Here is a 22989-nt window from a genome sequence, read left to right as displayed (position 1 = left end):
TGAGCCCCGCCCACCACGACCCGTCTCCCCGCGCCAGGGGCGGGGCTTGATCCCGGGGCGGGGCGTGCGAGGCTCGGTAGCGGAAGTGGGCGTGGCTCGACGGAAGAGGGGCGGGGCTCGGCGGCCGTTTCCGTGGTGGGGGCGGCCGGCGGAGCCTGCTGGGTCAGAGCTGCCGGTGGGGCTGCACCGGCACCGGGTACGGCACGGCGGTGACGTGGGGGGCTGAGGAGCGGGAGGGGGCCATGAGGGGGCTCCGGGGGGGCCCTGAAGGCCCCTGAAGGGTGAGAGGGGGCACTGAGGGGCCTCCTCTGGGGGGGCCCTGAGTGGGCTCCGGGGTGGGAGAGGGCTCCTCGGAGGGGACCCTGAGCGTTGGGAGGGGATCCTGAGGGGGCTCTGGGGGGCTGAGGGATTCTGAGGGGTGAGAAGGGGCCCTGAGGAGGCCGTGAGGGGCGGGAGAGACACCTGAGGGGACTCCTGGGTGGGAGGGGCCTCTGAGCGGCAGAAGAGGGTCCTGAGGGTCTGTGAGAGATCCCTGAGGGGCAGGAGGGGGCTCCTCTGAGGGAGCGCTGAGGGTTGAGAGGGGACACTGGGTGGTCCCTGAGGGGCAGGAGTGGACTCTGGGGTGGGAGGGGACTGTGGGGGGCTGAGGGGTTCTGAGGGGCGGGAGGGGACTCTGAGAGGTAGGAGGGATCCCTGAGGTGGTTCTGGGAGGGCCCTGAGGAGGCTCTGAGTGGTGGGAGGGGTCCCTGAGGGAGCTCTGCAGGGCTGAGGGGTTGTGAGGGACCCCTGAGGAGGCTCTGAGGGATGGGAGGGGGCTCTGGGGGGCTATGGGGTCCCTGAGGAGGTTCTGAGGAGTCTGTGGGTCAGGAGTGGGCCCTGAGGATGGGGGGAATGTGGGCTGTGAGGGGGGCTGGGGCTCCTGGCGATGGAAGGGTGTAGGAGCAGGAGGGCCTGGCTCAGAGGGGGCCAACCTGTGGGTGCCCCCAGACACCCTTGCAACCTCCAGGCAGCCTTGCTTGCCTCAGGGCTCCCCCAGAGTAGCTGCCAGCCCCTGACACCCTGGCCTGGGGCAGGGATGGGAAGAGCTGCTTCTCTGCCTGGCAGGGGGAGCTGCTGGCTGCCCTCCCAACTGGAGAAGCAGAGTGAACCCCTGCCTGTGGTGCTTGCAGGGGTTTGGGGAGCAGGGAGTGCACCACAGAGATGGCTGCGGCCTTGTATAACCCAACCTCTTGCTGGAGATGCTGCTCACCTCAGTCCACGTTGCTGTAGTTGGCCTGCTGTAGTGTCACCAAGAGCTGCCCTCATCAGTGGAGCATCTTGGAGGGTTGAACTGAGCAAAAAAGAAACACCGAAGAGGTTTTCAAGAACTCCCTGAGAGGTACTGACAGACAGCAGCAGGAGGAAAAGTCCGGCGCTGGGCTGTATCTCTCTCCCCACAGGTAGCAACCGGGCTGTAGCCTCTTACCTCCAGAGCCTGTTGATGTGGCCACAAAAAGCTGCAGTTGAAGCCACCTGGGCCTGCCAGGACCTGCAGGAGCCAAGCCTGTCCCTTCCCAGCTCTGGCTGAGGTGGAGCAGGGCGGCCGTGTGAGCGTGAATGCAGCCTGTGGGGACACAAGCCTCCAAGCCTGCTCCTGGAGAGGGGAGTGCACCCCAAGGACGGCCATGGAGAAAATGGCCAGAGTCACCACTGCCCTGGGAGGCAATGCCCTCATGGGACGGACCATGTTCTGCCACCTGGATGCCCCTGCCAATGCCATCAGCGTGTGCCGTGATGCTGCCCAGGTGGTGGTGGCTGGCCGCAACATCTTCAAGATCTACTCCATCGAGGAGGACCAGTTTGTGGAGAAGCTGAACCTCCGTGTTGGCCGAAAACCCTCCTTGAACTTCAGCTGTGCAGATGTGGTGTGGCACCAGATGGATGAGAACCTGCTGGCCACTGCCGCCACCAACGGTGTGGTTGTCACCTGGAACCTGGGCAAGCCGTCCCGCAACAAGCAGGACCAGCTCTTCACTGAGCATAAGCGCACTGTCAACAAGGTCTGCTTCCACCCCACCGAGGTCTACATGCTCCTCAGCGGCTCCCAGGATGGCTACATGAAATGCTTTGACCTGCGCAAGAAGGACTCTGTCAGCACCTTCTCTGGTATGAATGCTGGCTGTTGCTTGTCCCCCTACTCTGGTGAGAGGCAAATGTTGGGTGCTTTGTCCTTCCCCCATGCCTGGGGGGAGGGTTTACTCGGGTGTGAAGTCTGGAGCAGGCAGAGGGGGAGCTAAGAGGCATTTTGCTGCTCTTTTTAGCCACTCGGTGGTGGGCTGGGTCTGCAAAGGAGGTGGAAGGTGGCCACATCGCTTCCTGCTTCCCCTCCTCTCTGGGCTGGTGACCGTCATGGCTCCTCTGATGAGGTTTTCAGCCTTGCTGGAACTCTGTCCCACCGTAACTCAATTTCTGTCCCTGCTCAGGCCAGTCAGAGAGTGTACGTGATGTCCAGTTCAGCATCCGGGACTACTTTACATTTGCCGCCACCTTTGAGAATGGGAACGTGCAGCTGTGGGACATCCGTCGGCCAGACCGCTATGAGAGAATGTTCACAGCCCACAACGGGCCTGTCTTCTGCTGTGACTGGCACCCAGAGGACAGGTGTGTGCGGGGCCAGACCCTGCCAGCTGCCCGGCCTTGGCAGAGACAAAGGAGGCCCTAAAAATGGGGTTGGGACCTTTTTAGGGGAAAGCAGGGTCTCTGATACCCTGGCCCTTGTGTCAGGGGCTGGGCTGTTTCTGGAAGATGGGTGCAATTATTACATTGATCTGGGGGAGTGTTGACATGTTTTGGTTTTGGTTTTTTTTGACAAATCAGGGGACCCTGAGGTACTAGGTTGCTAATGGTGGGGTATAGCAAGCTGCTATCGTGCCCCTTATGTCAGGGCAGCCTCTTGCTCCAGTGCTTGGCTCAGGGATAGATGCTGCGCAGCTGCTCTGGGACACGGCTTGCTTGTGTTTGATCGTGTTTTCCTCCTGCCTTTCCTGGGGGGCAGTTGGGTGTGGCTGGAAAGTTGTTGTGGTGCGCAGGTCCCTCCTCACTCCCTGCCAGGCAGCGCTGTGATTCCTCATGAGCTTAGGGAGGCACTGAAATACGTTCCAACTGGCCTTTTTCCCCTCTGCTGTCCCTGGCAAGTGGAAATCAGAGGTGGTGGGGAGCTGGTCTGGATGGAAGCCCTTCAGATGAGTGTGGCTTTAAAGATGCAGGGCCTTAAACGGGAGCAGGAAGGAGGGTGTTGCCCAACCTGGTTATCGGAGGGCAGAGGCATTAGGGTAGCAGCCCGGCTGCCTCCCCTTGGTGTGGACATGGTCACAACTGTGTCATGAGTGTTTCTGTGCCAGGGTGGGAAAGGAGAGATGCACAGACACAGATCCTGGCCCAAGCTGGCATCTCACTGTCTTTCTCCATCCTTCTTCCAGGGGCTGGCTGGCAACAGGCGGCCGAGATAAGATGGTGAAGGTGTGGGACATGAACACCACGCGGGCAAAGGAGATCTACTGCGTGCAGACCATCGCCTCTGTGGCCCGTGTGAAGTGGCGCCCAGAGTGCAAGCACCACATTGCCACCTGCTCCATGATGGTGGACCACAACATCTACGTCTGGGACGTGCGGCGTCCCTTCATCCCCTCCGCCATGTTCGAGGAGCACAAGGATGTCACCACGGGCATCGTGTGGCGTCACCTGCATGACCCCTATTTCCTCCTGTCAGGCTCTAAGGACAGCACCCTTTACCAGCACATCTTCAAGGACGCCAGCCAGCCCATCGACCGGGCCAACCCTGAGGGGCTGTGCTACAGCCTCTATGGAGACCTGGCCTTCGCCGCCAAGGAGAGCCTCATCAGCTCCGATTCCAACCGCAAACCCTACATCGGGGACCGGCGTCACCCCATCTTCTTCAAGCGCAAGCTGGACCCCACAGAGCAGTTTGAGTACATCTCCTCCTCCAGCACCCTCAGTGTCTTCGAGACAGATGTGGAGAGCGGCAGCATGGACTGGTTTGTGCACACTGCCAAGCAGTATGCGCTGGCCGGCAGGCCGCTGGCTGAGCTCTGCGACCACAATGCCAAGGTGGCCAAGGGCTTGGACCGCAACCAGGTAAGAACTAGGCTGGAGACTCTGGTGCAGGCCTAGGCTGGTGCCGAGGTTGAAAAATGCTGTCAGGGTGAGGCCCACCACCCGGGCCCAATGGCAGCTCTCCGTTGGGATGTGGCATCTGGCTGTCCCCAGAAAGTGTACCTCTGCTTGGCACCAAACCCGTAGCGCTGTTGCCTACAACAAGCACAGATCATTAGCCAGAAAATTGACCCCCTCCCGGTCCCAAGAGCCTGCCCAGCTCTAGATCAGCTGATGATGGGAGTTTGCAGATGGGTGCGTGGCTGCACAGGGCCTGGTCTTTAGCCTGGCGAGGTCTGACCGTGGCTGTCTCTCATACAGGTGGCTCAAACATGGACAATGCTGCGAATAATCTATTCCAGCCTTGGCACTGTGTCGTCTGTCAACCTCAACCACAGCATGGGGAAAGGCAGCACCACCCTCCCGCTCATGAACAGGTAAGGTTGCTGGAGCCACAGCGAACAACACGCTGGCTGGGGTGGCTCTGTGAGTGGGAGAGCAGAGACAGCTCCTTTGCTGAGTTGGAGTCACAGGGTGGGAGGAGGGACAGCTCTCCCCCAGCCTCAGGCCACGCTGATTTGCAGGTTGGTATCATTTGAACACAGCCATTTTCCATGTGGGTATGCAAAGAAAGCAGCCAGGCCGGCCTTGAGCCGTACAGCCTTGTATGCTGCTCCCTTCCCTCCTTGAAATGAAGTTTGAAGCTATGATGGGGCTAGTATCATCTTTGCAGTTATTTAATTAGTGACTGTGACTGAGGGCTGGAGATAGAGAACCCCTGCCTTGCTGCTGGAGCCAGAAGTGCTGGTGTGGAGAGGTTGTCCTTTGCCTTTCAAAGAGAGAAGACAGCCCAGCTCTGCGAGTGGCTTGCTGGTGTGCAGTGCCCCACAGTGGGCTGATGAAGCAGGAAAACTTGTTTTTCCTCTTCTCAATGACATGTAAAAGTGAGGTGTGAGGACACCAAATTAGCTGTCAGACCTTGCAAGGCTGGGTTCCCAGGGTGAGTGGCAAATCCTCAAATACCATCAAAGGAAACACTCTCCTCAACCAAGCTCTGCATCCAGACGGGTCACTGATTGTTGCTGACTTAAACACTGCAGGCAGCAAGCTGAAGACCTTTGCTCTGCTTCAACCCCATTCCCTTCCTTTTCCATCTTGGTGAAGCCCGAAAGCAGTGATGCATAACAAACAGCAAAACACCTTGTAGCGAGGCAGCTCTTGTTTACCTACCTCTGAGGTGAAGGTAAATATTAAGAGGTAGAGTCAAGAGCCTGTGCTCAGCTCTGAAATCATTTAGGAAGACATTTGTGGGCACCTGTGTGGTGTGTGTGGAGACGCCAGGCTTGGTGAAAGGTGTGTGTTAACAATTTTAAGGTATCTTTATTTTTAAGTTAAAAAGTGGGGACAGCTGACTTCAGTGTACTCAGGGAAATTGCTGTATCTTGTGTTTCACCACTGAAATCGGAACTGGAGACCTCTTTCCAGACTGTTTGCTGGCTAGAACGGAAGCTGTGACTATTAAATTTGGCTTCTTTCCCAGCTTTAACCTGAAGGACATCCCCTCTGGGCTGGGCAGTGAGTCGAGATTGGACCGCAGCAAAGGAGAAAGCCGCACAGAAAACATCCTCATGGATTCTTCCTCCACCCTGATCAACAACGAGGGTAATGTTTCTGGGGTGGCACAGTCTCAGTCCTACAGCTCTTCCCTCCTTAGCTGTAGATGGCCCTGACATAGGATGAACTGGTAAATTTATCTTGTAAATTGGAGTGATTGGGCCTGCTGCAGCTGCCAGGTGAAGCACGCTGAGCCCCAGGGCACTGCAGAAGGACAGTTTACCCCCATGACCCCCACAGTGGTGGCTGCGGGTGCCGGGAATACGACTGTGGTGGAGAGCTGAGCCACTGGGCTCAGATGCAGTCTGGCATGCTGGGGCAGGACACAGAGGGTGCAGATCCAACTGTGTGCCTGAGGGAGATAAGCTGATTTCTCTCTCCCTGGGCACACAGACAACGAGGAGACAGAGGGCAGTGACGTCCCTGCAGACTACCTGCTGGGAGACGTGGAAGCGGATGAGGATGACCTGTACATGATGGACCATGAGAACCCGCACGGTGAGTGTGCAGCTGATGCTAGGAGGTGTTGCTTGTCCCAGACATGCAGCTGGATATTCTCCTGGCCTTCCCTACTTGTTCCTGAGCAGATATCTCTCTTCACAGCTGAAGAGCAGGAATACAGCCTTCCCCAAGAAGCCTTTCCTCTGCGCCATGAAATCGTGGACAACCCATCAGCCTTGGACCACCTGCAAGACAAAGCTGACTCCCCTCACGTCAGCGGCAATGAGGCTGAGACAGTGTCACTGACGCCTGTGGAATCCTTCTCCCTCATCTCCATCTCCCACTCGCTCTATGAGAACCGCCTGCCCTCCGACTTCTTCAATCCCATCGTGCGGGACACCCTTCTCTTCTATGCTGAGCAAGGTGATGTGCAGACAGCCGTGTCTGTCCTCATTGTGTTGGGAGACCGCATCCGCAAGGAGATTGACGAGCAGACCCAGGTGAGACCCCAGGAAGCCCCTTCCTGGTTGCATAGGAACTGAACCCTCACTTCAGGGCTGGTGCAGCAACCCCACGAGATGCAGTAGGACACCTCGGTGGGACCCAGAGGTCGTGTATCCCAACACAATGGGATCCTGCCTGCACCCTGGGCACCTCCCTTCTTCTCCAGGCCTGCTCTAACCTGGGGTGGGCAGCTCCAAGATGCCTGGTACCCAGCTGGCTGCCCTCCCACCAGTCTTGACAGGGACCCGAGGTGGTGTCCACAGGGCCAGGGTGGGGAATTGGCCTTGGCCTGTTGATTTGGGGAAGGACGCCTTTTCCCCAGCCCCACAGAGCAGTTCCTCTGGCTGCAGGGATCTTGCCTTTCAGATACTGGGCTGGGATCCCGGGGGGATTTTGGGGTGTGTTGGGGCTCAGCTGTCTGTGACCAAAATGAGCCAACAGTGTTTGAACATGAGCCAACAGTGTGCCCTGGCAGCCAAGAGGGCCAACGGTGTCCTGGGGTGCATCAAGCACTGCATTGCAGCTGGTCGAGGGAGGTGGTTGTCCCACTCTGCTCCGCACTGGTGCGGCCTCACCTCAAGTGCTCTGTGCAGTTGTGGGCACCACAGAACATTAAGGATACAAAGCTACTAGAGAGTGTCCAGAGAAGGGCCACGAAGTTGGTGAAGGGTTTAGGGGAGAAACCATACAAGGAGTGGCTAAAGTCACTTGGTTTGTTCAGCCTGGAGAAGAGACGGGGGAGACCTCATAGCGGTCTGCAGCTTCCTCACAAGGGGAGGAGGAGGGGCAGGTGCTGATCTCTTCTCTCTGGTGACCAACGATAGGACCTGAGGGAATGGCAGGAGGATGTGCCAGGGGAGGTTTAGGTTGGGTATTAGGAAAAGGTTCTTCCCCCAGAGGGTGGAGAAGCACTGGAGCAGGTTCCCCAGGGATGTAGTCATAGCACCAAGCCTGACAATATTCAAGAAGCACTTGGACAATGCCCTCAGACACATGGTGTGAATTTTGGAGTTGTCCTCCACAGGGACAGGAGTTGGACTTGATGATCTTTGTTAGGTCCCTTCCAACTCAGGACATTCTATGACCATCCCCAGGAGCACTGGTACACATCCTACATCGACCTGCTTCAGCGCTTCCAGCTCTGGAACATCTCCAACGAGGTGATCAAGCTGAGCACATGCCGTGCTGTCAACTGCCTCAACCAGGCCTCCACGACTCTGCATGTCAACTGCAGCAACTGCAAGCGGCCGATGAGCAACAGGGGCTGGATCTGTGACAGGTGAGGGCAGCGCTGTGAGCAGGGAGGAAGGGATGGTGCTCTGGTCACTGGGGGGAGTCCCAAAGGGGCTGTGGGGGCAGGAGGATGGGGTTGGTGCCCCCAGTCCCCCCTCACTGCCCCCCCCCAAATGCTATGCTCACCCCCTTCTCTCCGGTGCAGGTGTCGGCAGTGTGCCAGCATGTGTGCTGTCTGTCACCACGTTGTGAAGGGACTCTTCGTCTGGTGCCAGGGCTGCAGCCACGGCGGCCACCTCCAGCACATCATGAAGTGGCTGGAGACCAGCTCCCACTGCCCTGCTGGCTGCGGTCACCTCTGCGAGTACACCTGAGCCCCTCACTGGCTGGGGCAGACAGTAGCCAGGTGGGGCCGGAAGTGGCAGGCAGGGTCTTATGCCTGCCTGCTCTCACCACACCTCTCTCCCTGTATTTATTTTTGTGTAAATAGGGGCTGGGGGTGCTTCCCCCGGGTCCCTGACCAGCCCTTTTGTACTGGATTAAACCAAAACAGAGCAGCTGAATTGAGCCCTGCCTCTTGTCTTTGCCTAACCCGGCCCCAGCAGCCCCTGGGGCAGCCATGGGGTCCTGGGGGGAGCCCGGTCGTGGGCCCCGCCGGGATCCGTAGGGACGCGCCCAGCCAGTGGCAGTGCGCGGTGTCCGCGCGGGCCGCGGTGCCTGCCGGGAAGCGTAGTCCGCCGGCGGCCGCGGTGCTGGCGCTGTCCCGCTCCCCGATGGCGGCGGCGGCGAGGCGATGGCTGCTCTCGCTGCTGCTGCTGCCGCTGGCCTGGGCCCATCCCGCGGCCTGCGCCGACGCGCCGGGCGGTGGCTGGTAAGGGCGGGGGGCGTGGGGGGAGGGCTGGAGGGCTGTGCCTGTGCTGCCGGGCCCGGTGCCGAGCGGAGCCTTCTGTTGCAGGCTGGCGGGCACGGTCCCGGAAGAGAAGCGATGCACCGTTGAGCGGGCCGACGCCTCCCTCACCTACTCCCTCTTCCTGCAGCGGTACAGACGGCCTGGGCGGCGGGGGCGGGGCAGAGCCGGTGCCCACCGGGGGTGGATCGGGGAGAGGGCCCGGTGCCCCCGGGGGGGTGGGTCGGGGCCGGCCCCGGGTCGCCCTATGCGGGACCCTGGTGCGGTGCTTCTACCCCCAGGTTCGCCTTCTCCCGACCCGTTATCCTACGCGGGATCACGGACAACTCGGTGAGTGCCTGGAGGGGGGACCGGGGGCCTCCAGAGAGGGCTGAGGGCGGGGAGGGGGGCACACGGGACAGCGGGGCCATGGGAGCGGCGGCGGCAGCCTTCTACCCCAACCCGGCCCCACCGTGCCCCCCACTCCCACCCCAGGCCTTCCGTGCCCTCTGCACCCGGGAGAAGCTGCTGGCGGCTTTCGGGGCCCTCCCGGTGCGGCTCAGCACGGCCAACACCTACTCCTACCACAAAGGTGAGGGCGGCGGGCAGCACCCTGCAGCCCCCTTGGCAGGCAGGACCTGCCCTGGGGACTGCCACCATGGCCCTACAGCTCTCCCCTGCCTGCAGTGGACATGCCCTTCCGGGAGTATGTGGAGCAGCTGCTGAAGCCACAGGATCCGGCCAGGCTGGGCAGTGGTGGGTAGTGCCATCCCACTCCCCGCAGCCAGCACTGGGCCTCCTCACCAGCCTCATCCTCCCTGTCTTCCCCACCCCCAGACACCCTCTACTTCTTCGGGGACAACAACTTTACTGAGTGGGGCCACCTCTTCCAGCAGTACGTGCCCCCTGCGTTCCGCATCCCAGGCACCAGCCCTGCCTACAGCTTTGGGATTGCAGGTGGGCACCGGCAGAGGTGGTGGTGGGTACGGGCAGCCCCATGGGGGGAACCTGGGAGGATTCCCCAGCACCAACTCTCCTCCAATCCCACCGCAGGCTCGGGGTCTGGTGTTCCCTTTCACTGGCACGGCCCTGGTTTCTCTGAGGTGATCTTTGGCAGGAAGGTGAGAGTTGAGGGCAGGGGAAGGTATTTGGGGAGGGAGGAGAGAAAGAAGACCCTCAAAGGGGATCCCCTGAACGTGGTGGGATGGACGAGCCCCTCTGGGGCTGAGCCCAAGGGGCTAGAGGGAAAATAATGCTGTCCCCCTCCCCGGTTTCTTCCAGCGCTGGTTTCTGTACCCACCAGATAAAACACCCCACTTCCACCCCAATGAGACGACACTGGCCTGGCTCCACCACACATACCCCACGCTGCTGCCGGCCGAGCGGCCACTGGAGTGCACCATCCACCCAGGGGAGGTGAGTCCAGCCTGGGACAGCCTGTGTCACCTGGGGTCTCTGCTCCCACCAGGAGAATGGAGGCGACCCCCCCTCCCCCCCAGCCCAGCCAGTGCCCCTCAGGAGCCCATGGGACCCCACTGCTCTCTCCTGGCAGGTCCTGTACTTCCCTGACCGCTGGTGGCATGCCACGCTCAACCTGGACACCAGCGTCTTCATCTCCACCTTCCTGGGGTAGAGCTGGGAAGGACAAGGATGTGTTGCTGTCATCACAGCCACGGCGAGAGCGTGCTGGGTGGCACCTCCAGCTCCTGCCCTGCCATGGAAGGGCAGCACCAGCAGCTCTCCACTCAGCTACCAGTGTTGGGACCAAGTGCCTGAAGACATTCTGGTTTTTACGTGTCTTTTCCCTCCCCCTTGGATTAAAGTTGTTCTGCCATAGCGCTTCACATATTACTATGTCCCCACCACCAGCATGCAGGCAGGGAGGGTTGTGGCACAGGGGACAGGCAAACCTGTTCTTTGTGGGACGACACTGGTTCCCAAGCCAGGACATGGCCTGTCTGGTGCAGAGAGTGCTGCTGTGAACCACTCCACCTCTTTTTCCACATTTATTGCTGACCTTTTTTTTTATTTTTTTAATTAACATTGGCAAACTTCCAGAGGGTGCTCAAAAGCCAGGCAGGCTGTCTGCCGACCGAAATGCTGGAGCTCAGTCAGCCATGGATTTGTTGGCTGGTTTTGTTTGTCGTTTTGTGGTTTTTTTTTTTTTAAAGGGATTTCAGTAAAAGGAAGAAGAACTTTAACCCAGGTGGTTGTTAGCAGGAAACCATGCTCGCGGTAGGCAAGGGGACACGTGAGCCAGCCCCTTCCAGCCTGGGGGCAGTTGTTTCCCAGGAAAAGCCAGAGGGCAAGTCGGCATCTGCAGCAGGAACGTTGCTCTCCCACCCTGGCAAGTGGCTATTTACATGAATGAGGCGAACACGACCCTGGCCAGGCAGGAGATGGAAGGAGAAGGAAACAACTATCTACACAGGGAGGAGACTGGGCTGGGCCAGACCAGCACCAGGCACTCGTCCTGGCAAGCTCCTCGCAGCACCTCCCCAGCACAGGACGTGATCTTTGAGGATTGTCAGCTTCTGTAGCCAAGGGGGATGCTGCTCTCCAGGTGATGAAGATGTTGGTGAGACTTTCCAGGCCACCGCAACAAGCCAGCCTTCTCCAAAGGGCCAGGCAGGTGCTCCACAAGGAGCTGGTGAAGAGGGGAGCCTGGGGAGCCTTTGTGCCCGCCCAGCCACTGCAGTTCCTTGGGAAGGGGAGATGGCAATATGCCCCTGCCCAGCGCTGCTGCTGGGCACCTGGAGCAGAAGGGGAACAGCCGGAGAGCGAGTAAGGCATGGTGCCAGCCCAGCAAGAGCTGTCTGTGCCGCTGTGGTTGGGGGGGGGAGGGGTGCCCAGGTGGGCCAGCACTTCCCCCCCTTAGCCCCTCAGTAATCCTCCACCCAGCCGTTCTCTGAGATAAATGCGTCTATCACTTCCTTCATGGCGAGGTTGGGGATCAGCTGGTCCTGGGTCAGGGGACTCCGCGTCACTGGATCAAAATGCCCCACACGCTGCAAGGGAGGAGACAGCCACGAACCGGTTACTCCACGTGCCCAGCCTCAGCCCCAGGGCCCAGGCAGCCACGAGGCCAGCACACAGACACCTGGCTGCTGCCAGACATTTGCCAGGGGAGGAAAGAGTGGGGCGGAGGAGGAGCCCCCTCTGAAGGTGCCTCCCAGCCCAATGAGAGCAGGTCAAGGCAGAAGACCCCCTGCGAACAGCCACCTCCTGCTTCAGGCAGCACCCGCTGCCTTCCTGCCTGCCCTGGCACCTCTGCAGGGAGCCACCCAGGCAGGTAACCAGGATGAAACTCAAGGAGGTTTTTAAGCCCTTAATTGGGCAGGCAGCTGTCTTCGCACCGAGGGAGGGCAGGCAGGAGACAGGCAAGATCCTGGTGGTACCTGGAGGTGTTCCTCAATGTCCTTCCTGTCATAGGTGATCCCGCTGGGCGTGATGCAGGGCTCTCGCATTAGCTCAAAACTGATCTTCCCGCACAGGTAGTCAGGGATGTCCCGCTTCTGGCTCAAGAAAAGCAGAGCTGAGTCAGGAGGGGGCTTGGCAAGCCCAGTATCAGGGGAAAAGAAAAAAGGGTTGGGAGGTGGCATCGGCTCAGAGCAGGAAAGCAGGGAAAACGGAAGAGTTGGTAGCAGGGACTCAAGTAGGTTTGTGGTGAGCAGCTCAAGATGGGAGTGCAGGCTGGGGGACACTCACCTTCCTCTTCTCATCCACTTGAGAGAAGAGCTCGTCCATGTCTGCCAGGTATTTGTCCTGAAAGAGAAGGTGTTGAGGACAAGGGCACCCCAGTGTACAGGGGCTACAGGTCCCTGGGGACAGAGCCTTGAAGCCTCCCATCCCACGGGTGCTGTGCCAGGCAGAGATGAGGCAGTGGGGCCCTGGTGGCCCCTCTGTCTTCCAGCCCCTGGCCGGTGTTCGCACAGCTCCAGGCTGAATGGTGTGACAGGAGCGATCCAGCTTAAAAATAACCTGCATTTGTGGGGCTATTTTTATCTGGGGATTAGTCCCCTGTGCTGGGCCAGCACCCAGACCCACACGCAGCTGTTGGAGAACAGGTATGGCAGCTGGGGGAGCGCAAACAGGTGGTGCTGCTGCAGGGCTGGGACAAGAGATGACAGCAAGGACAGCTGTCATGGGGGGACATAAAAGCCCTGCAACAGCAGCTCAAGCTACAACGTAAAGGCTGAGAAGCCTCAGGGTATCCTGGCTTTCATCTGCACAGCTGCAGCTCTGCGGCTTCCTCAGCCACAGCAGAGTATGGGGATGAGGATGGGAGGAGGAAGCCCCGGCTGATCTCCCAGCTTCCATGAGCAGCCCCAGCCTCCCCACTCACGTGTTTGGCCTCGATGCTGGCCAGCTGAATTCGGCTCCGGCTCTCGTCCGTGTTTTCTTCCTGCTGAGTCTTTCGGCACTCAGTCAGCTCCCTAGGACAGAACAGGGAGGTCAGAAGCAACTGATGGATGCTATCACTCTGTAAAAAAGCCTTTATGGGCTTTGCTGCTGCCCTGTGCCATATTACCTCTCCTTCTCTGCCATAATCAGCTTGGTCAGGTAGGAGTGCAGCTCATTCTCCTGGTTGATCCGCTTTTCCTCGATGCTGTTCCAGCGTTTCTTCTTGGCAATTCGCAGTGCACTGGGGATATCGTCCCCAAAATTCAGGCGCTGCTCCTTAGCAAGGTTGTAGGCTGGGGAGAGAAAGGGCATCTCAGATCTGGCACTGGCTTCCCTCTCACCATCCCAGGCTCTTCCCCAGCAGCTGGCAGGGGCAGGGGAGCACCGGCACCATGCCACTCACCTCTCTGCAGGTTGGCGATGGCCTCATCGTAGTTCTCCATCTCCATCTGGCACTGGCCCAGGAAGAAGTGAGCCTTCACTGACTGGCCATCAAGCTCCAGGGCTCGCTTGCAGTCTGCTAGCGCCTTGTCGTGCTGCTGCATCTTCAGGTAGCAGAGTGCTCGGTTGGTGTAGTAGACAGCCACCAAGGGGTTGCGGTTCTGCAAGGCAAGGCCCATGTTACAGCCAGTGACGGCAACCGCTGGCAGGGGTGAGACATGGTGACAACTGGGTGACTCGGTGAGCTGGCTGCACAACACCGTCACTCTGCTGAGAGCCAGGAGTACTGGCATGGGCTCGCACCCCATGGGGAGCTGCTGGGAGGGATGGGGGACAAGCTGGGGCTAGTCCCCATGGGCTAGCCTGTTGTGTCCTCCCCAAAGGGGACAGCCCCCCTGGCACCATGTCCTGGCTGGGGGGGCTGGAGCTCTCTACCCTAGGGTGGGTCTGCAGCACCCAGCCCAGCCTGGGGGTATGGCAGGGTCAGGGGGAACAGGCCCAGGCTCAGAGCACCCTGGTAGGTGAGGGGACAGAGGAGGGCCCAGCTCGGGTCTGGTGGTGTGACATGCCTGGCAGGGGGGTGCCTGAGCTCAGGGAGGGGTCCAGGCTCGGGTGGGAGGCGGTTCAGGCCGGGCCCGGGGGTTGGGCTAGGCCTAAAAGTGTCTATGCCTAAAAAAGCAGGGGGTCTAGGCTAGGCCTGAGGGGAGTAGTCCAGGCTGAGCTGGAGGGGAGGGTCCCGGCCCGGGGGGGGAGTCCCAGCCCGGGGAGGGGCCTAGGCCAGGAGGGGGGTCTGGTCGCAGGGGGATCCAGGCCAGGCCCGGGAGTTCGCGTCCCAGAGGGTCCCGTCCCGGGGGTCGGTCCCGCCCCGGTGGGGTGGGGGGAATGCCGCCGCTGGGACTCACGATGGCGCGGCCGTAGCAGGCGGCGGCCTCGGGGTACTTGCGGCCGCCGAAGAGCCGGTTCCCCTGCTCCTTGTGCTCCTGCGCGCTGTGGCTCTTCTCGGGGCTACCGCCCCCCGCGCCCGGCCCCACCGCCCCGGGCCCCGCCGCGCCGCCCTCCCGCTCCTCCTTCCCCTTCATGGTGCCGCCCGGCCCGGCCCGGCCCGGCCCGATGGGGCCGGCGGCTCTGCTGGCTCCGGCCGCGCACTGCGACAGCCGCCGCCGCCGCCGCCGCTTCCGGGGCCGGGCCGCCGCGGGGGCGGAGGAAAGAATGGGCGGGGCCTGATGAGCTGAGGGGCGGGGTCTTGCAATCGGATGGGCGGGGCCTGGGGCGAGGAGGGGGCGAGGACGTGGAGCAGAGGGGCGGGGTCTGGAAGCGAAGAGACGGCGCGTGGAGAGCGGAGGGGCGTGGTTTGTGAGAGGAGGGCGGAGCCTGGGAGCGGAGGGTCGGGGCGGGGGTGAGGTTTGTAGGGCTGTATTGGGGAGGCTGGATGGGGGAGGACTGGAATGGGAGGGGTGGGACTTAGAGGGTTGTGGAGTGCGGGGGGCGGTGGGGGGGGACTGGGTGGGGGTGGGGGAAGTTGAAGGAGGGGTGCTGTGGGGGGTGCAGAGAGGAGGTGGAGATGCGCGGGGGCGGGGCTTGGATGCGGGGGGCAGAGGTAGGTTCGCTGGAGCATGTGGGGCGGGGGGGATGGGGTGGGGTGGGGTGGGGTGGAGCAGTGCCCCGCCCGTGCTGCAGCCACCCACATCCCAGCACACCCAGTCGCCTCCTCCCCGCCCCCCCGGGCAGCCAGCCCCGCGGCGCCCAGCCGGGCGCGGCTCCCGCATCCCGGGGTTTTCTGCTCCAGTAAGTCCTGTGTGTCCCGTCCATCCCCCGCGCCCCCCCGTTGCCGGCCGGCGCCGGTACCCTCACTGCACTAGCAGGGACGAAGCAGAGATGGGGGGGACCCCAAAACCCCCGTTTCCCCCCCCCCCCGAGAGACGCAGGCCCCGGCAGTGTGCAAAATATTTATTTATACTCCAAAAAGGTCGGGGTGGGGAGGTGGTTGGAGCAGGGGGCCCCCCCGCGCCCCCATCCCGGGGTGAGCCCCCCGCCGCGGGGAGGGCGGCTGGCAGCAAAGCGGAGGGGCCGGGATACGGGGGGGGGGGGCTGGCTGCGCCGCCGAGGGCACTGCTGAAATGAGTTGTGCCAATCTCAGCTGATTTGCCTTCCTGCTGGGCTCTCCCCACAGTATTCTCTCATTTATATTTATTTTGGTATAGAAAAATAAATCATTCCTATTTTGGCACCAGTCCTTGGTGTGAAAATGCAGGTCCTGGGGGGCAACGAGTCGGCCCCCACCCCGGAAAGAGGATACAGAAGCAAGTGGGGGTGGTTTCCCCCTGCTTGGCTGCCTCCTGGGGGGCACATCCCGCGCCCCACAGGCACCCCAGGTGGGGGGGTTGGCAATGCCAGGGTAGAGCTGAAGCATCCTTGAGGGGGAGTGGGAGCTGGGCACAGCGAAGGGGGGGGCTTGCCAGGGTGCATTTTGGGTGGAGGGGGAACGCAGCCCCTGGGTGGGGGGGGCGGCGCGCTTGCTAGCACCGAGGGGGCAGGCGGGCAGGGGGGGTGGCCTGTCCCCATGTCACGCGCGGGACACCCCCCCCCTCCACCGGGCTTGGCCAACCAAAAAAGGGCTGGGGTTGGGGTGGGGGGGTGTTAGGGGGGGGGAGGGATCTGTGCCCCCAGGAGGTCGTAGGCGAAAATGTTCCAGAAGACCGCGAAGAGGAGGAAGGTGCCGTAGGAGAGGAGCAGGACCCACCAGCCGCACTGGTCCTGCAGGCTCTCCTCGTAGCTGCGCAGGATGGTCAGCCCCATGCTGATGCCCACAATGGCCCCTGCCAGATGGGCCATGAAGCTGGGCTGGGGGCCCGAGGCCGGCAGCGGTGGGGAGAAACGGAGCCAGACGGCACGACCCACCTCTGAGCTCACTGTAAGAAAGCATCAGGAGGTGCTCAGCACCCCCGTCCCTGCCCCTCTCCCATAGGGACCCCCAGCAGGGGTCAGGCACAGCTGGGTACTCACTGCACACCAGCGCCAGCACCATCCGCAGCAGCTTGTAGGGGCAGCGCATCCCGGCCCAGTTCTGCGGGCGGATGGACAGACAGATGGACCATGGGCTGACACTGGTGATGCTCCAGCACTGGGACCCCCGTGTACCCAAGCAGAGCTATGCCCTGTCCCCATAGAGCCCCCTCCAGGTCCCCACTGGCACCCACCCCATGGGTGATGCCACCCAAGGTGGTCCCCCCTGCAATGGTGCCCACCCCATAGTGCCACCCCCCAGCATCCCCCACCGTGTCACACCATGCTGCCCACCCTACAACTCCACCCAGCGGCATTCACCCCTGAAGCCACCCCCTGGCAACTGCCCCCAATGTCACACCATGCTGCCTACACTCTCCAACACCACCCAGTGGCACCCCCCCACCCCCCCAGTGCCACCTCCCCAGTATCACCCCACCCAATACCACACCATTCTGCCCACCCTACAATGGCACTCCCCAACACCACCCCCGCCCCGGTGTCACGCCATGCTGCCCACCCTCCCACACCCCCAATGCCCCCCCACCCCCGACGCCAGCAGCACTGACCATGACAACGTTGGCAAGGTGGGCTGAGCAGAGCGCATAGACACCCCCTGAGCCCCCGACCAGGGGGGCCCGCATGTCCGTGATGGAGACGGTGAGGGAGCCTGCGGGCATGGGCATGGTTCAGCATGGGGTCTCACACCCCATTGCATTCATTAATTACAGTCCACATTAATTAATTATGGGCTGCATTGCCCCCCAGCCCTCCCTGGGGCGAGTGATGCTGGCAGCGCCTGTGCCGGTGTGGGGTGGTACCAAGCAAGTGGTGAGTGAAGCCCTGCATCCCCAGCAAACTTGGGGTGAATCTCCCCGCACCCTCCCCGGGGCTGGTGATGGGGACTGCAGCCCCAGCCAGGCAGGGGACCGATAAAGCAGCACCCCCCAGGCATGCACCCACCTGCCAGGACGCCGGCCAGGTAGAGGAAGCTGATGCGCAGGATGCCGTGCACCATCTCCAGGGGCACCCCGATCATCAGCTGCAGGAGGGCGTTGAACCCCAGCTGCTCCAGCCTGCCCGGGCACAGGAGGGGACACGCGGTGGCTCAGCCCATGCAGCCCCGGGTGCCCCCCCCCCCAGCATGGACCTACCCCACGTGCATGAACATGTAGGTGAGGAAGCGCCAGGCGCGTGCCCGGTGCCCAGGGTGGTAGACCAGGGGGCTCTTCATGTACTCGGGGTGGTAGGTCTGCAGCACCCACTTGTTCAGGCGGGCCCCGTAGCAGAGGAACACGATGATCTGCACCAAACCCCATGGCCGTCAGCCCTAGTACCACTGAGACCCCCACCCGTCCCTCTGGCCTGGGGCAGGGTGCTGGGATGTGGGGCACCTGGCATCTCTGCCCCGGGGCTGAGCCCCCCCCCCCCATGTTCACCAGGACTTCACAAACAGGATCATCTGTGGCCTCCGCCCTGGGTCTGAGACCTCATATCGGCATCAGGACATCACAACCAGAGTCACCTGTCCCCTCTGCCCTGGGTCTGAGCCCCTGCCAGCCACCAGGACAGCACAACCAGGGTCACCCATGGCCTCCACCCTGCCTCTCAGTCTGTATGGGGACTGGGACATCAAAACCAGGGTCAACCTTCCCCTCCACCCTGAGTCTGAGACCATATATGGGCACCAGGACATCACAACCAGGATGACATGTCCACCCAGCCCTGGGTCCAGGGCCCCATATGGGCAAGGGGACATCACAACCAGTGTCACCTCTCCCCTCCACCCCAGGTCCCCATGGGCACTGGGACACCTCAGCCAAGCTCAGGTGCCAGCCCCATACCTGGGTGAGGGTGACGGCTGCCATGAAGACAGGGGGCGGACACGTGCGGTGCTGGTAGAAGTACCAGCGCCGGTCCATCTCGCAGGGCAGGATCTCGTAGGCCACATAGCGGACGAAGCGCTTGTAGAAGCCCAGGCCAGTCTCGTCCAGCAGCACATCGCGGGGCAGGGCTCGCTGCCCGTTGGCAATGGCGCGCTTGAAGCTGCTCGAGCGCTTGCTGCTGATCTGCGGAGAGAGGCCATGCCCGTGGGGGCCACAGGGGCAGCTTGGGCCAGTGGGCTTGTGGCCACCCCTTGCCCATCACCGTCACCCCGGTGGGACCAGCCTGACAAGCCACCCCAAGGTCATGCCATCAACCCATGCCAGAGGGGCTCCTGGGAACCGCCGATGTCTGCCCCCCTCCCCAGGGGCACAGGGAGGTGCCCAATGCCCACCCTGGGCTGGCACCCAGCCGCTCAAACCCATCCCCGTGGCCCCCCAGCACTGACCAGGTCTACCAGCTCCTGATAGCAGACCTGCCCCTCGTCATTGCCCTGTGCCAGGGCCACCAGCATGTCCAGCTTGGCAGGATCCAGGGGCAGCTCATGACTGTGCACGAGGCTGGCGAACGTCTCCACCCCGATGAAGCCAGTGTTTTCGGGGTCAAGCTGGGGGACACAGCATGGGGCATTACCAGGATGACAGGGCTGAGGCTCCCTGATCTGTGGGGGAGACCCCTCACCCTGGCCTCAAGCCTGGCGGCATCATGTGCCACTCCACGACACTGGCTCCTGCCTCTGTGAGGGAGGCTACAACCCGCACCCAGCCTGTATCCCGCATCATGTAGGTGCTCCGTGCCAGGTGGGTGCCCCATGCCGTGCTGGCATCCTGTCTCCCCACGGCACAGCCAACACTCTCCCACTCAGTTATTTCTTGCCGCCGGCAGCCTGCCAGCCAGGCAGCCACGAAGCTAAACACACGCGTAGCCCTGGCACTGGTCTCCTCCTCCTCCTCCTCCTCTCACGTGCCCTCACTGCTGGACGCTGGGCTCCACCACGCTGGACACCCTGTGCCAGGGCTCCTGGCACTGACCAGGCACCCTGAGCCCTCCAGGCACCCCACACCATGGGGTACCCCACACGGTCCTGCTCATGGAGATGAGGAACTTGGGGTGGCATGAGGACAATGGAGACAGGGAGAGGGCACCAATGGCTAGGGCACAGCTCGAGCCCTGCCGAGGGTGGCTGGGACTTTGCGCCCCACAGATTTACCCTGTGAATAGTGTTGGATTTTTTCCTTTCTTTGCCAGGGAATGAAATGTGGAAGAGGAAACTCGTCCTCATGGGACAGGCAGGAGAGGGAGTGCTGGGAGCACAGGGTCACACGCCCACCCCGGTGTGCACCCTGTCCGGGAACAGCCAAAGCCGCGTTCCCAAGGTGCGGTCCAGCTGCCTAGAGTCCCTGCCCGAGGCAGTGTGGGTGCAGGGTGTGGGATATGGGCTGTGGAGTAGGGTGCAGGATGCGGGGTGCAGGGTGCAGGGTACAGGATGCGGGGTGCAGGCAGTGCTTACAGCCTCGCTGCAGCTGCCAGCCAATGGGAGTAGCCCCAGCCATCGGGGCTTCAGAGCACCCCAGCACCACCCATGCCCTGCACCCCACAAGCCACACACACTGCCCCACAGGTGCCACGTGCGTGTGCCACACGGGACCTGACCCATGCACCAGTGCACACTGAGCTCACCGGCCCCCAGGGAGCCCTGACAGTGGCCAGAAGCCCCTCTACACTCTGGGGGTGCATCTCCCCCCACCCCAGCCCCTCTGACCCACTGCAGCCCCCCCGGGAGGCCCAATCCTCAGCCCACCCAGCCCCTCAGCCCTGCCAGGCTCCCCCAGGTCCTGCTCTCACCTGGGGAAGATGCTGCTCATCCCCAAAGGGCTTGGAGGTGCACACAGCCCCAGCACCCAATGGAGGGGTGACATGGGGGACAGCACCACGGCTCCCAGGCCAGGGAGGTGGGGGGACTTGGCCAAGGTCATGGAGCCAGCCGGGGGTGAGGGGGGACCGTTAATAATCCTGACCCCCAATAAATTCCCTCCCCACCCCCAGGGGAAAGCTGCTGGCTCGGCCTGGGCTGGGTGGGGACGGAGGGACGAGATGGCCGAGCTGCTCGGGGCCGAGCACCGGGCAGGGACGGGGACGGGATGCAGCGGGTGCTAACGCGTTGGGGCCTGATCCTGCCAGCGGAGCGGAGCCCACCGCTACGCAGCGTTAATGCTCCACGGCCTGATCCTGCAATCAGGTCACGGGGCTGGATGCAGCCCCCTGTGAAGACGAACCTCACCGGGGTGGCTGAGCCCCACGGCAGCCCCGGGGCCCCATCCCACACCCAGAGCTGGGACTCGGCACCACCGCAGGTGTTGGGGCTCGGCTGCCCAGCACCCCTCGCCCTTGAGGGTGCACCCGGCCCAGCCCGGGGCAGGCGAAGCGGGGAGCACCGCGGCGAGGACGAGGCCACAAGTGAGCTGAGTTACGCGGTCTCAGCCGCCAAAAATGGGCCGGGGTCCCCCGGGGCTGTGATGGGGGGCACTGGGGGAAGCTGAGCGAGGGCCGCCGAGTGCGGTACCCGCCCTGGGCGGGCAGCGCTGCCAGCGGGTCTGGCAGGCACCGGGCAGCGCTGCCCGCTGCGCGGCAGCCCTGCCCGGTGCATGCAAGCATCCCTCCCCCGGTAGCGATGCCCGGTGCACGGCGGCCCCCCCTCGGAGCGGAGCCCGGTGCCCGTACCCCTCCGTCCGTGTCTCCCCCCCACCGAGAGCGGTGCCTAGTGCCCGGCGGGGCCCCCCCGGCTCTCACCTGCTCTTGGATGAGCTGGAGCAGGGAGCTCCTGTCCATGCACCCGGCGGGCGGCGGGCTCCGCCGCTCCCCCGCGCCCGGGGCCGGCGAGCCGGGCAGGGGAGCGGCGCGGGCGGCGGGGGCGGCGGGGGGGTCGGCTCTCCCCGCCAGCCCCGCGTTGCGGCGGGCCCGGGAGCGAGCGGCGAGCGGCGGCGCCGGGAGCCGCCGATGGCAGCGGGGCGGCGGGGGCGGGCGCGGAGCCGAGCGGAGCCGCCCCCGCCGCAGCGCGCGGCGCGGCGCAGCTCCAACCCCCCGCGCCGCCCCCGCCGGCGCGCGCGGAACCGGGACCCACCCCGCCGGCAGCCCTGGTCCCGGGACTCGGCCCCGGGAGGGAACTGGCCCCGAGCACCGGCAGGGTGGTACAGGTAGGCTGGTACTGGTACCTGCATCCTGTGCTGGGACCCGCATCCCAGTACAGTACCTGCATCCCAGCACTGATACCTACATCCCAGTGTGGTACCCACATCCCAGTACAGTACTTGCATCCCAGTACTGATACCTACATCCCAGTGTGGTACCCACATCCCAGTAGAGTACCTGCATCCCAGTACTGGTGCCTTCATCCTGGTACTGGTACCTACATCCCATTACCAGTACCTGCATCATGGTACGGTAGCTGCTTCCCAGTACCAGTACCTGCATCCCAGTACTGGAACCCACATTCCAGTATGGGTATGTGTATTTCAGTACAGGTACCTGCATCCCAGTACAGCATCTGCATCCCAGGACTGGTACCACATCCTGGTATGGTACCCACATCCCAGTACGGTACCTGCATACTGGTACAGCAATCCGCATCCTGGTACATCACCTGCATTCTGGCATAGCACTCACATCCCACTATGACACCTGCATCCCAGTACGGGTCCAGCATGCCAGCACCTGCACAATATCGCACAGGCATCTGCAAATTTTTGCCTCCATCCTGACACTGGCACCCACAGGCCAGCCGAGGTCCATGTGCGTCCCCCATGGGTGCTCCCTCCACCTGGCACGGGGCATGCAGTGCCTCCAGCACTGGCACCTGCCCCAGCACAGAGCACGGGGGGCAGCCTGGCACTGGATACCCTTGAACTTTCACCCTTTACGTGATGTGCACAGCAGCACCCAGACCAGCCCTGCAGCCCCCAGACCCCTCTGCGCTCTGTCCTGTGGGGTGGCGCGTCCCCACCACCCAGTCCCGGCGTCATCCCCACTCCCCTGGGCTGCAGCTCAGACCCACTGCGAGTGCAAGGGGAGCTCTGGTCTTCACAGCTCTGCCGTGGCATGGGGGGGCTGGGAGGCAGCAGGTACCATATGGAAGACGCCATGGTGCTGCGGGCTGGCACAGGGCAGGCAGAGATGCCAGGCAGCAAGGCAGTGCCTGGGCTCCTTCCTCAGGGACTGCATGTGGTCATGGGTGAGCTCCCGCAGCCCTGCCACGGGCATCCCCTGCCCGGCACAGCGCACGCAGCTCCAGCAAACTGGCACTACTAATATGCACCGTGGCACGTGAGCCTGCTGCTTCTGCCGGGCCCAGCCTGTTTTGGACTCACGAGGGAGCACTGTGCATCCCACTCACCTTGGCATCGCCTCCTCCACCCTGCACCGTGGTACTG

General features: G+C 62.6%; 4 protein-coding genes across 8 annotated transcripts; 2 read left to right on the top strand and 2 right to left on the bottom strand.

Annotated features, from left to right (window-relative positions):
- The first annotated feature begins 90 nt into the window (after positions 1 to 90).
- On the top strand, positions 91 to 8507 carry WDR24 (WD repeat domain 24). Of its 5 annotated transcripts, none has more exons than XR_010374682.1 (10): positions 91 to 196; positions 1170 to 2145; positions 2463 to 2640; positions 3459 to 4134; positions 4474 to 4589; positions 5693 to 5814; positions 6160 to 6264; positions 6370 to 6707; positions 7768 to 7990; positions 8150 to 8288. XR_010374682.1 is itself a non-coding variant. In XM_064462150.1 (10 exons), exons 2-10 carry the CDS (start codon positions 1665 to 1667, stop codon positions 8316 to 8318), a joined length of 2370 nt encoding a protein of 789 aa, XP_064318220.1. In that variant the 5' UTR covers positions 91 to 196; positions 1170 to 1664; the 3' UTR covers positions 8319 to 8507. The 5 variants fall into 5 exon arrangements, 4 of the variants coding, with proteins under 4 accessions (XP_064318220.1, XP_064318223.1, XP_064318224.1 ...); XM_064462150.1 differs by having other exon boundaries at positions 7806 to 7990; positions 8150 to 8507; XM_064462153.1 differs by having other exon boundaries at positions 94 to 196; positions 1270 to 2145; positions 7806 to 7990; positions 8150 to 8507.
- A 144-nt stretch (positions 8508 to 8651) lies between these two features.
- JMJD8 (jumonji domain containing 8) lies at positions 8652 to 10666 on the top strand. Its single transcript, XM_064462157.1, has 9 exons — positions 8652 to 8815; positions 8900 to 8983; positions 9133 to 9181; positions 9326 to 9422; positions 9518 to 9586; positions 9668 to 9787; positions 9884 to 9951; positions 10112 to 10246; positions 10383 to 10666. The coding sequence occupies exons 1-9, from the start codon at positions 8718 to 8720 to the stop codon at positions 10461 to 10463; spliced, it is 801 nt and encodes a 266-aa protein (XP_064318227.1). The 5' UTR covers positions 8652 to 8717; the 3' UTR covers positions 10464 to 10666.
- Positions 10667 to 10835: 169 nt separating this feature from the next.
- On the bottom strand, positions 10836 to 14860 carry STUB1 (STIP1 homology and U-box containing protein 1). The gene is made up of 7 exons (XM_064462156.1): positions 14578 to 14860; positions 13638 to 13836; positions 13362 to 13527; positions 13176 to 13266; positions 12539 to 12595; positions 12229 to 12345; positions 10836 to 11838 (listed from the first exon to the last, which is right to left on the bottom strand). Exons 1-7 carry the CDS (start codon positions 14752 to 14754, stop codon positions 11713 to 11715), a joined length of 933 nt encoding a protein of 310 aa, XP_064318226.1. The 5' UTR covers positions 14755 to 14860; the 3' UTR covers positions 10836 to 11712.
- Positions 14861 to 15613: 753 nt separating this feature from the next.
- Positions 15614 to 21405, bottom strand: RHBDL1 (rhomboid like 1). Its single transcript, XM_064461235.1, has 8 exons — positions 21353 to 21405; positions 19011 to 19169; positions 18523 to 18747; positions 17833 to 17981; positions 17642 to 17754; positions 17248 to 17348; positions 16679 to 16739; positions 15614 to 16584 (listed from the first exon to the last, which is right to left on the bottom strand). The coding sequence occupies exons 1-8, from the start codon at positions 21389 to 21391 to the stop codon at positions 16313 to 16315; spliced, it is 1119 nt and encodes a 372-aa protein (XP_064317305.1). The 5' UTR covers positions 21392 to 21405; the 3' UTR covers positions 15614 to 16312.
- Positions 21406 to 22989: the final 1584 nt, after the last annotated feature.

The sequence above is a fragment of the Phalacrocorax carbo genome, chromosome 10 (assembly GCF_963921805.1).
Source record: "Phalacrocorax carbo chromosome 10, bPhaCar2.1, whole genome shotgun sequence".
NCBI lineage: Eukaryota > Metazoa > Chordata > Aves > Suliformes > Phalacrocoracidae > Phalacrocorax > Phalacrocorax carbo.
Note: the sequence above shows the minus strand (reverse complement) of the source record. Positions and strands in the feature narration are given on the sequence as shown.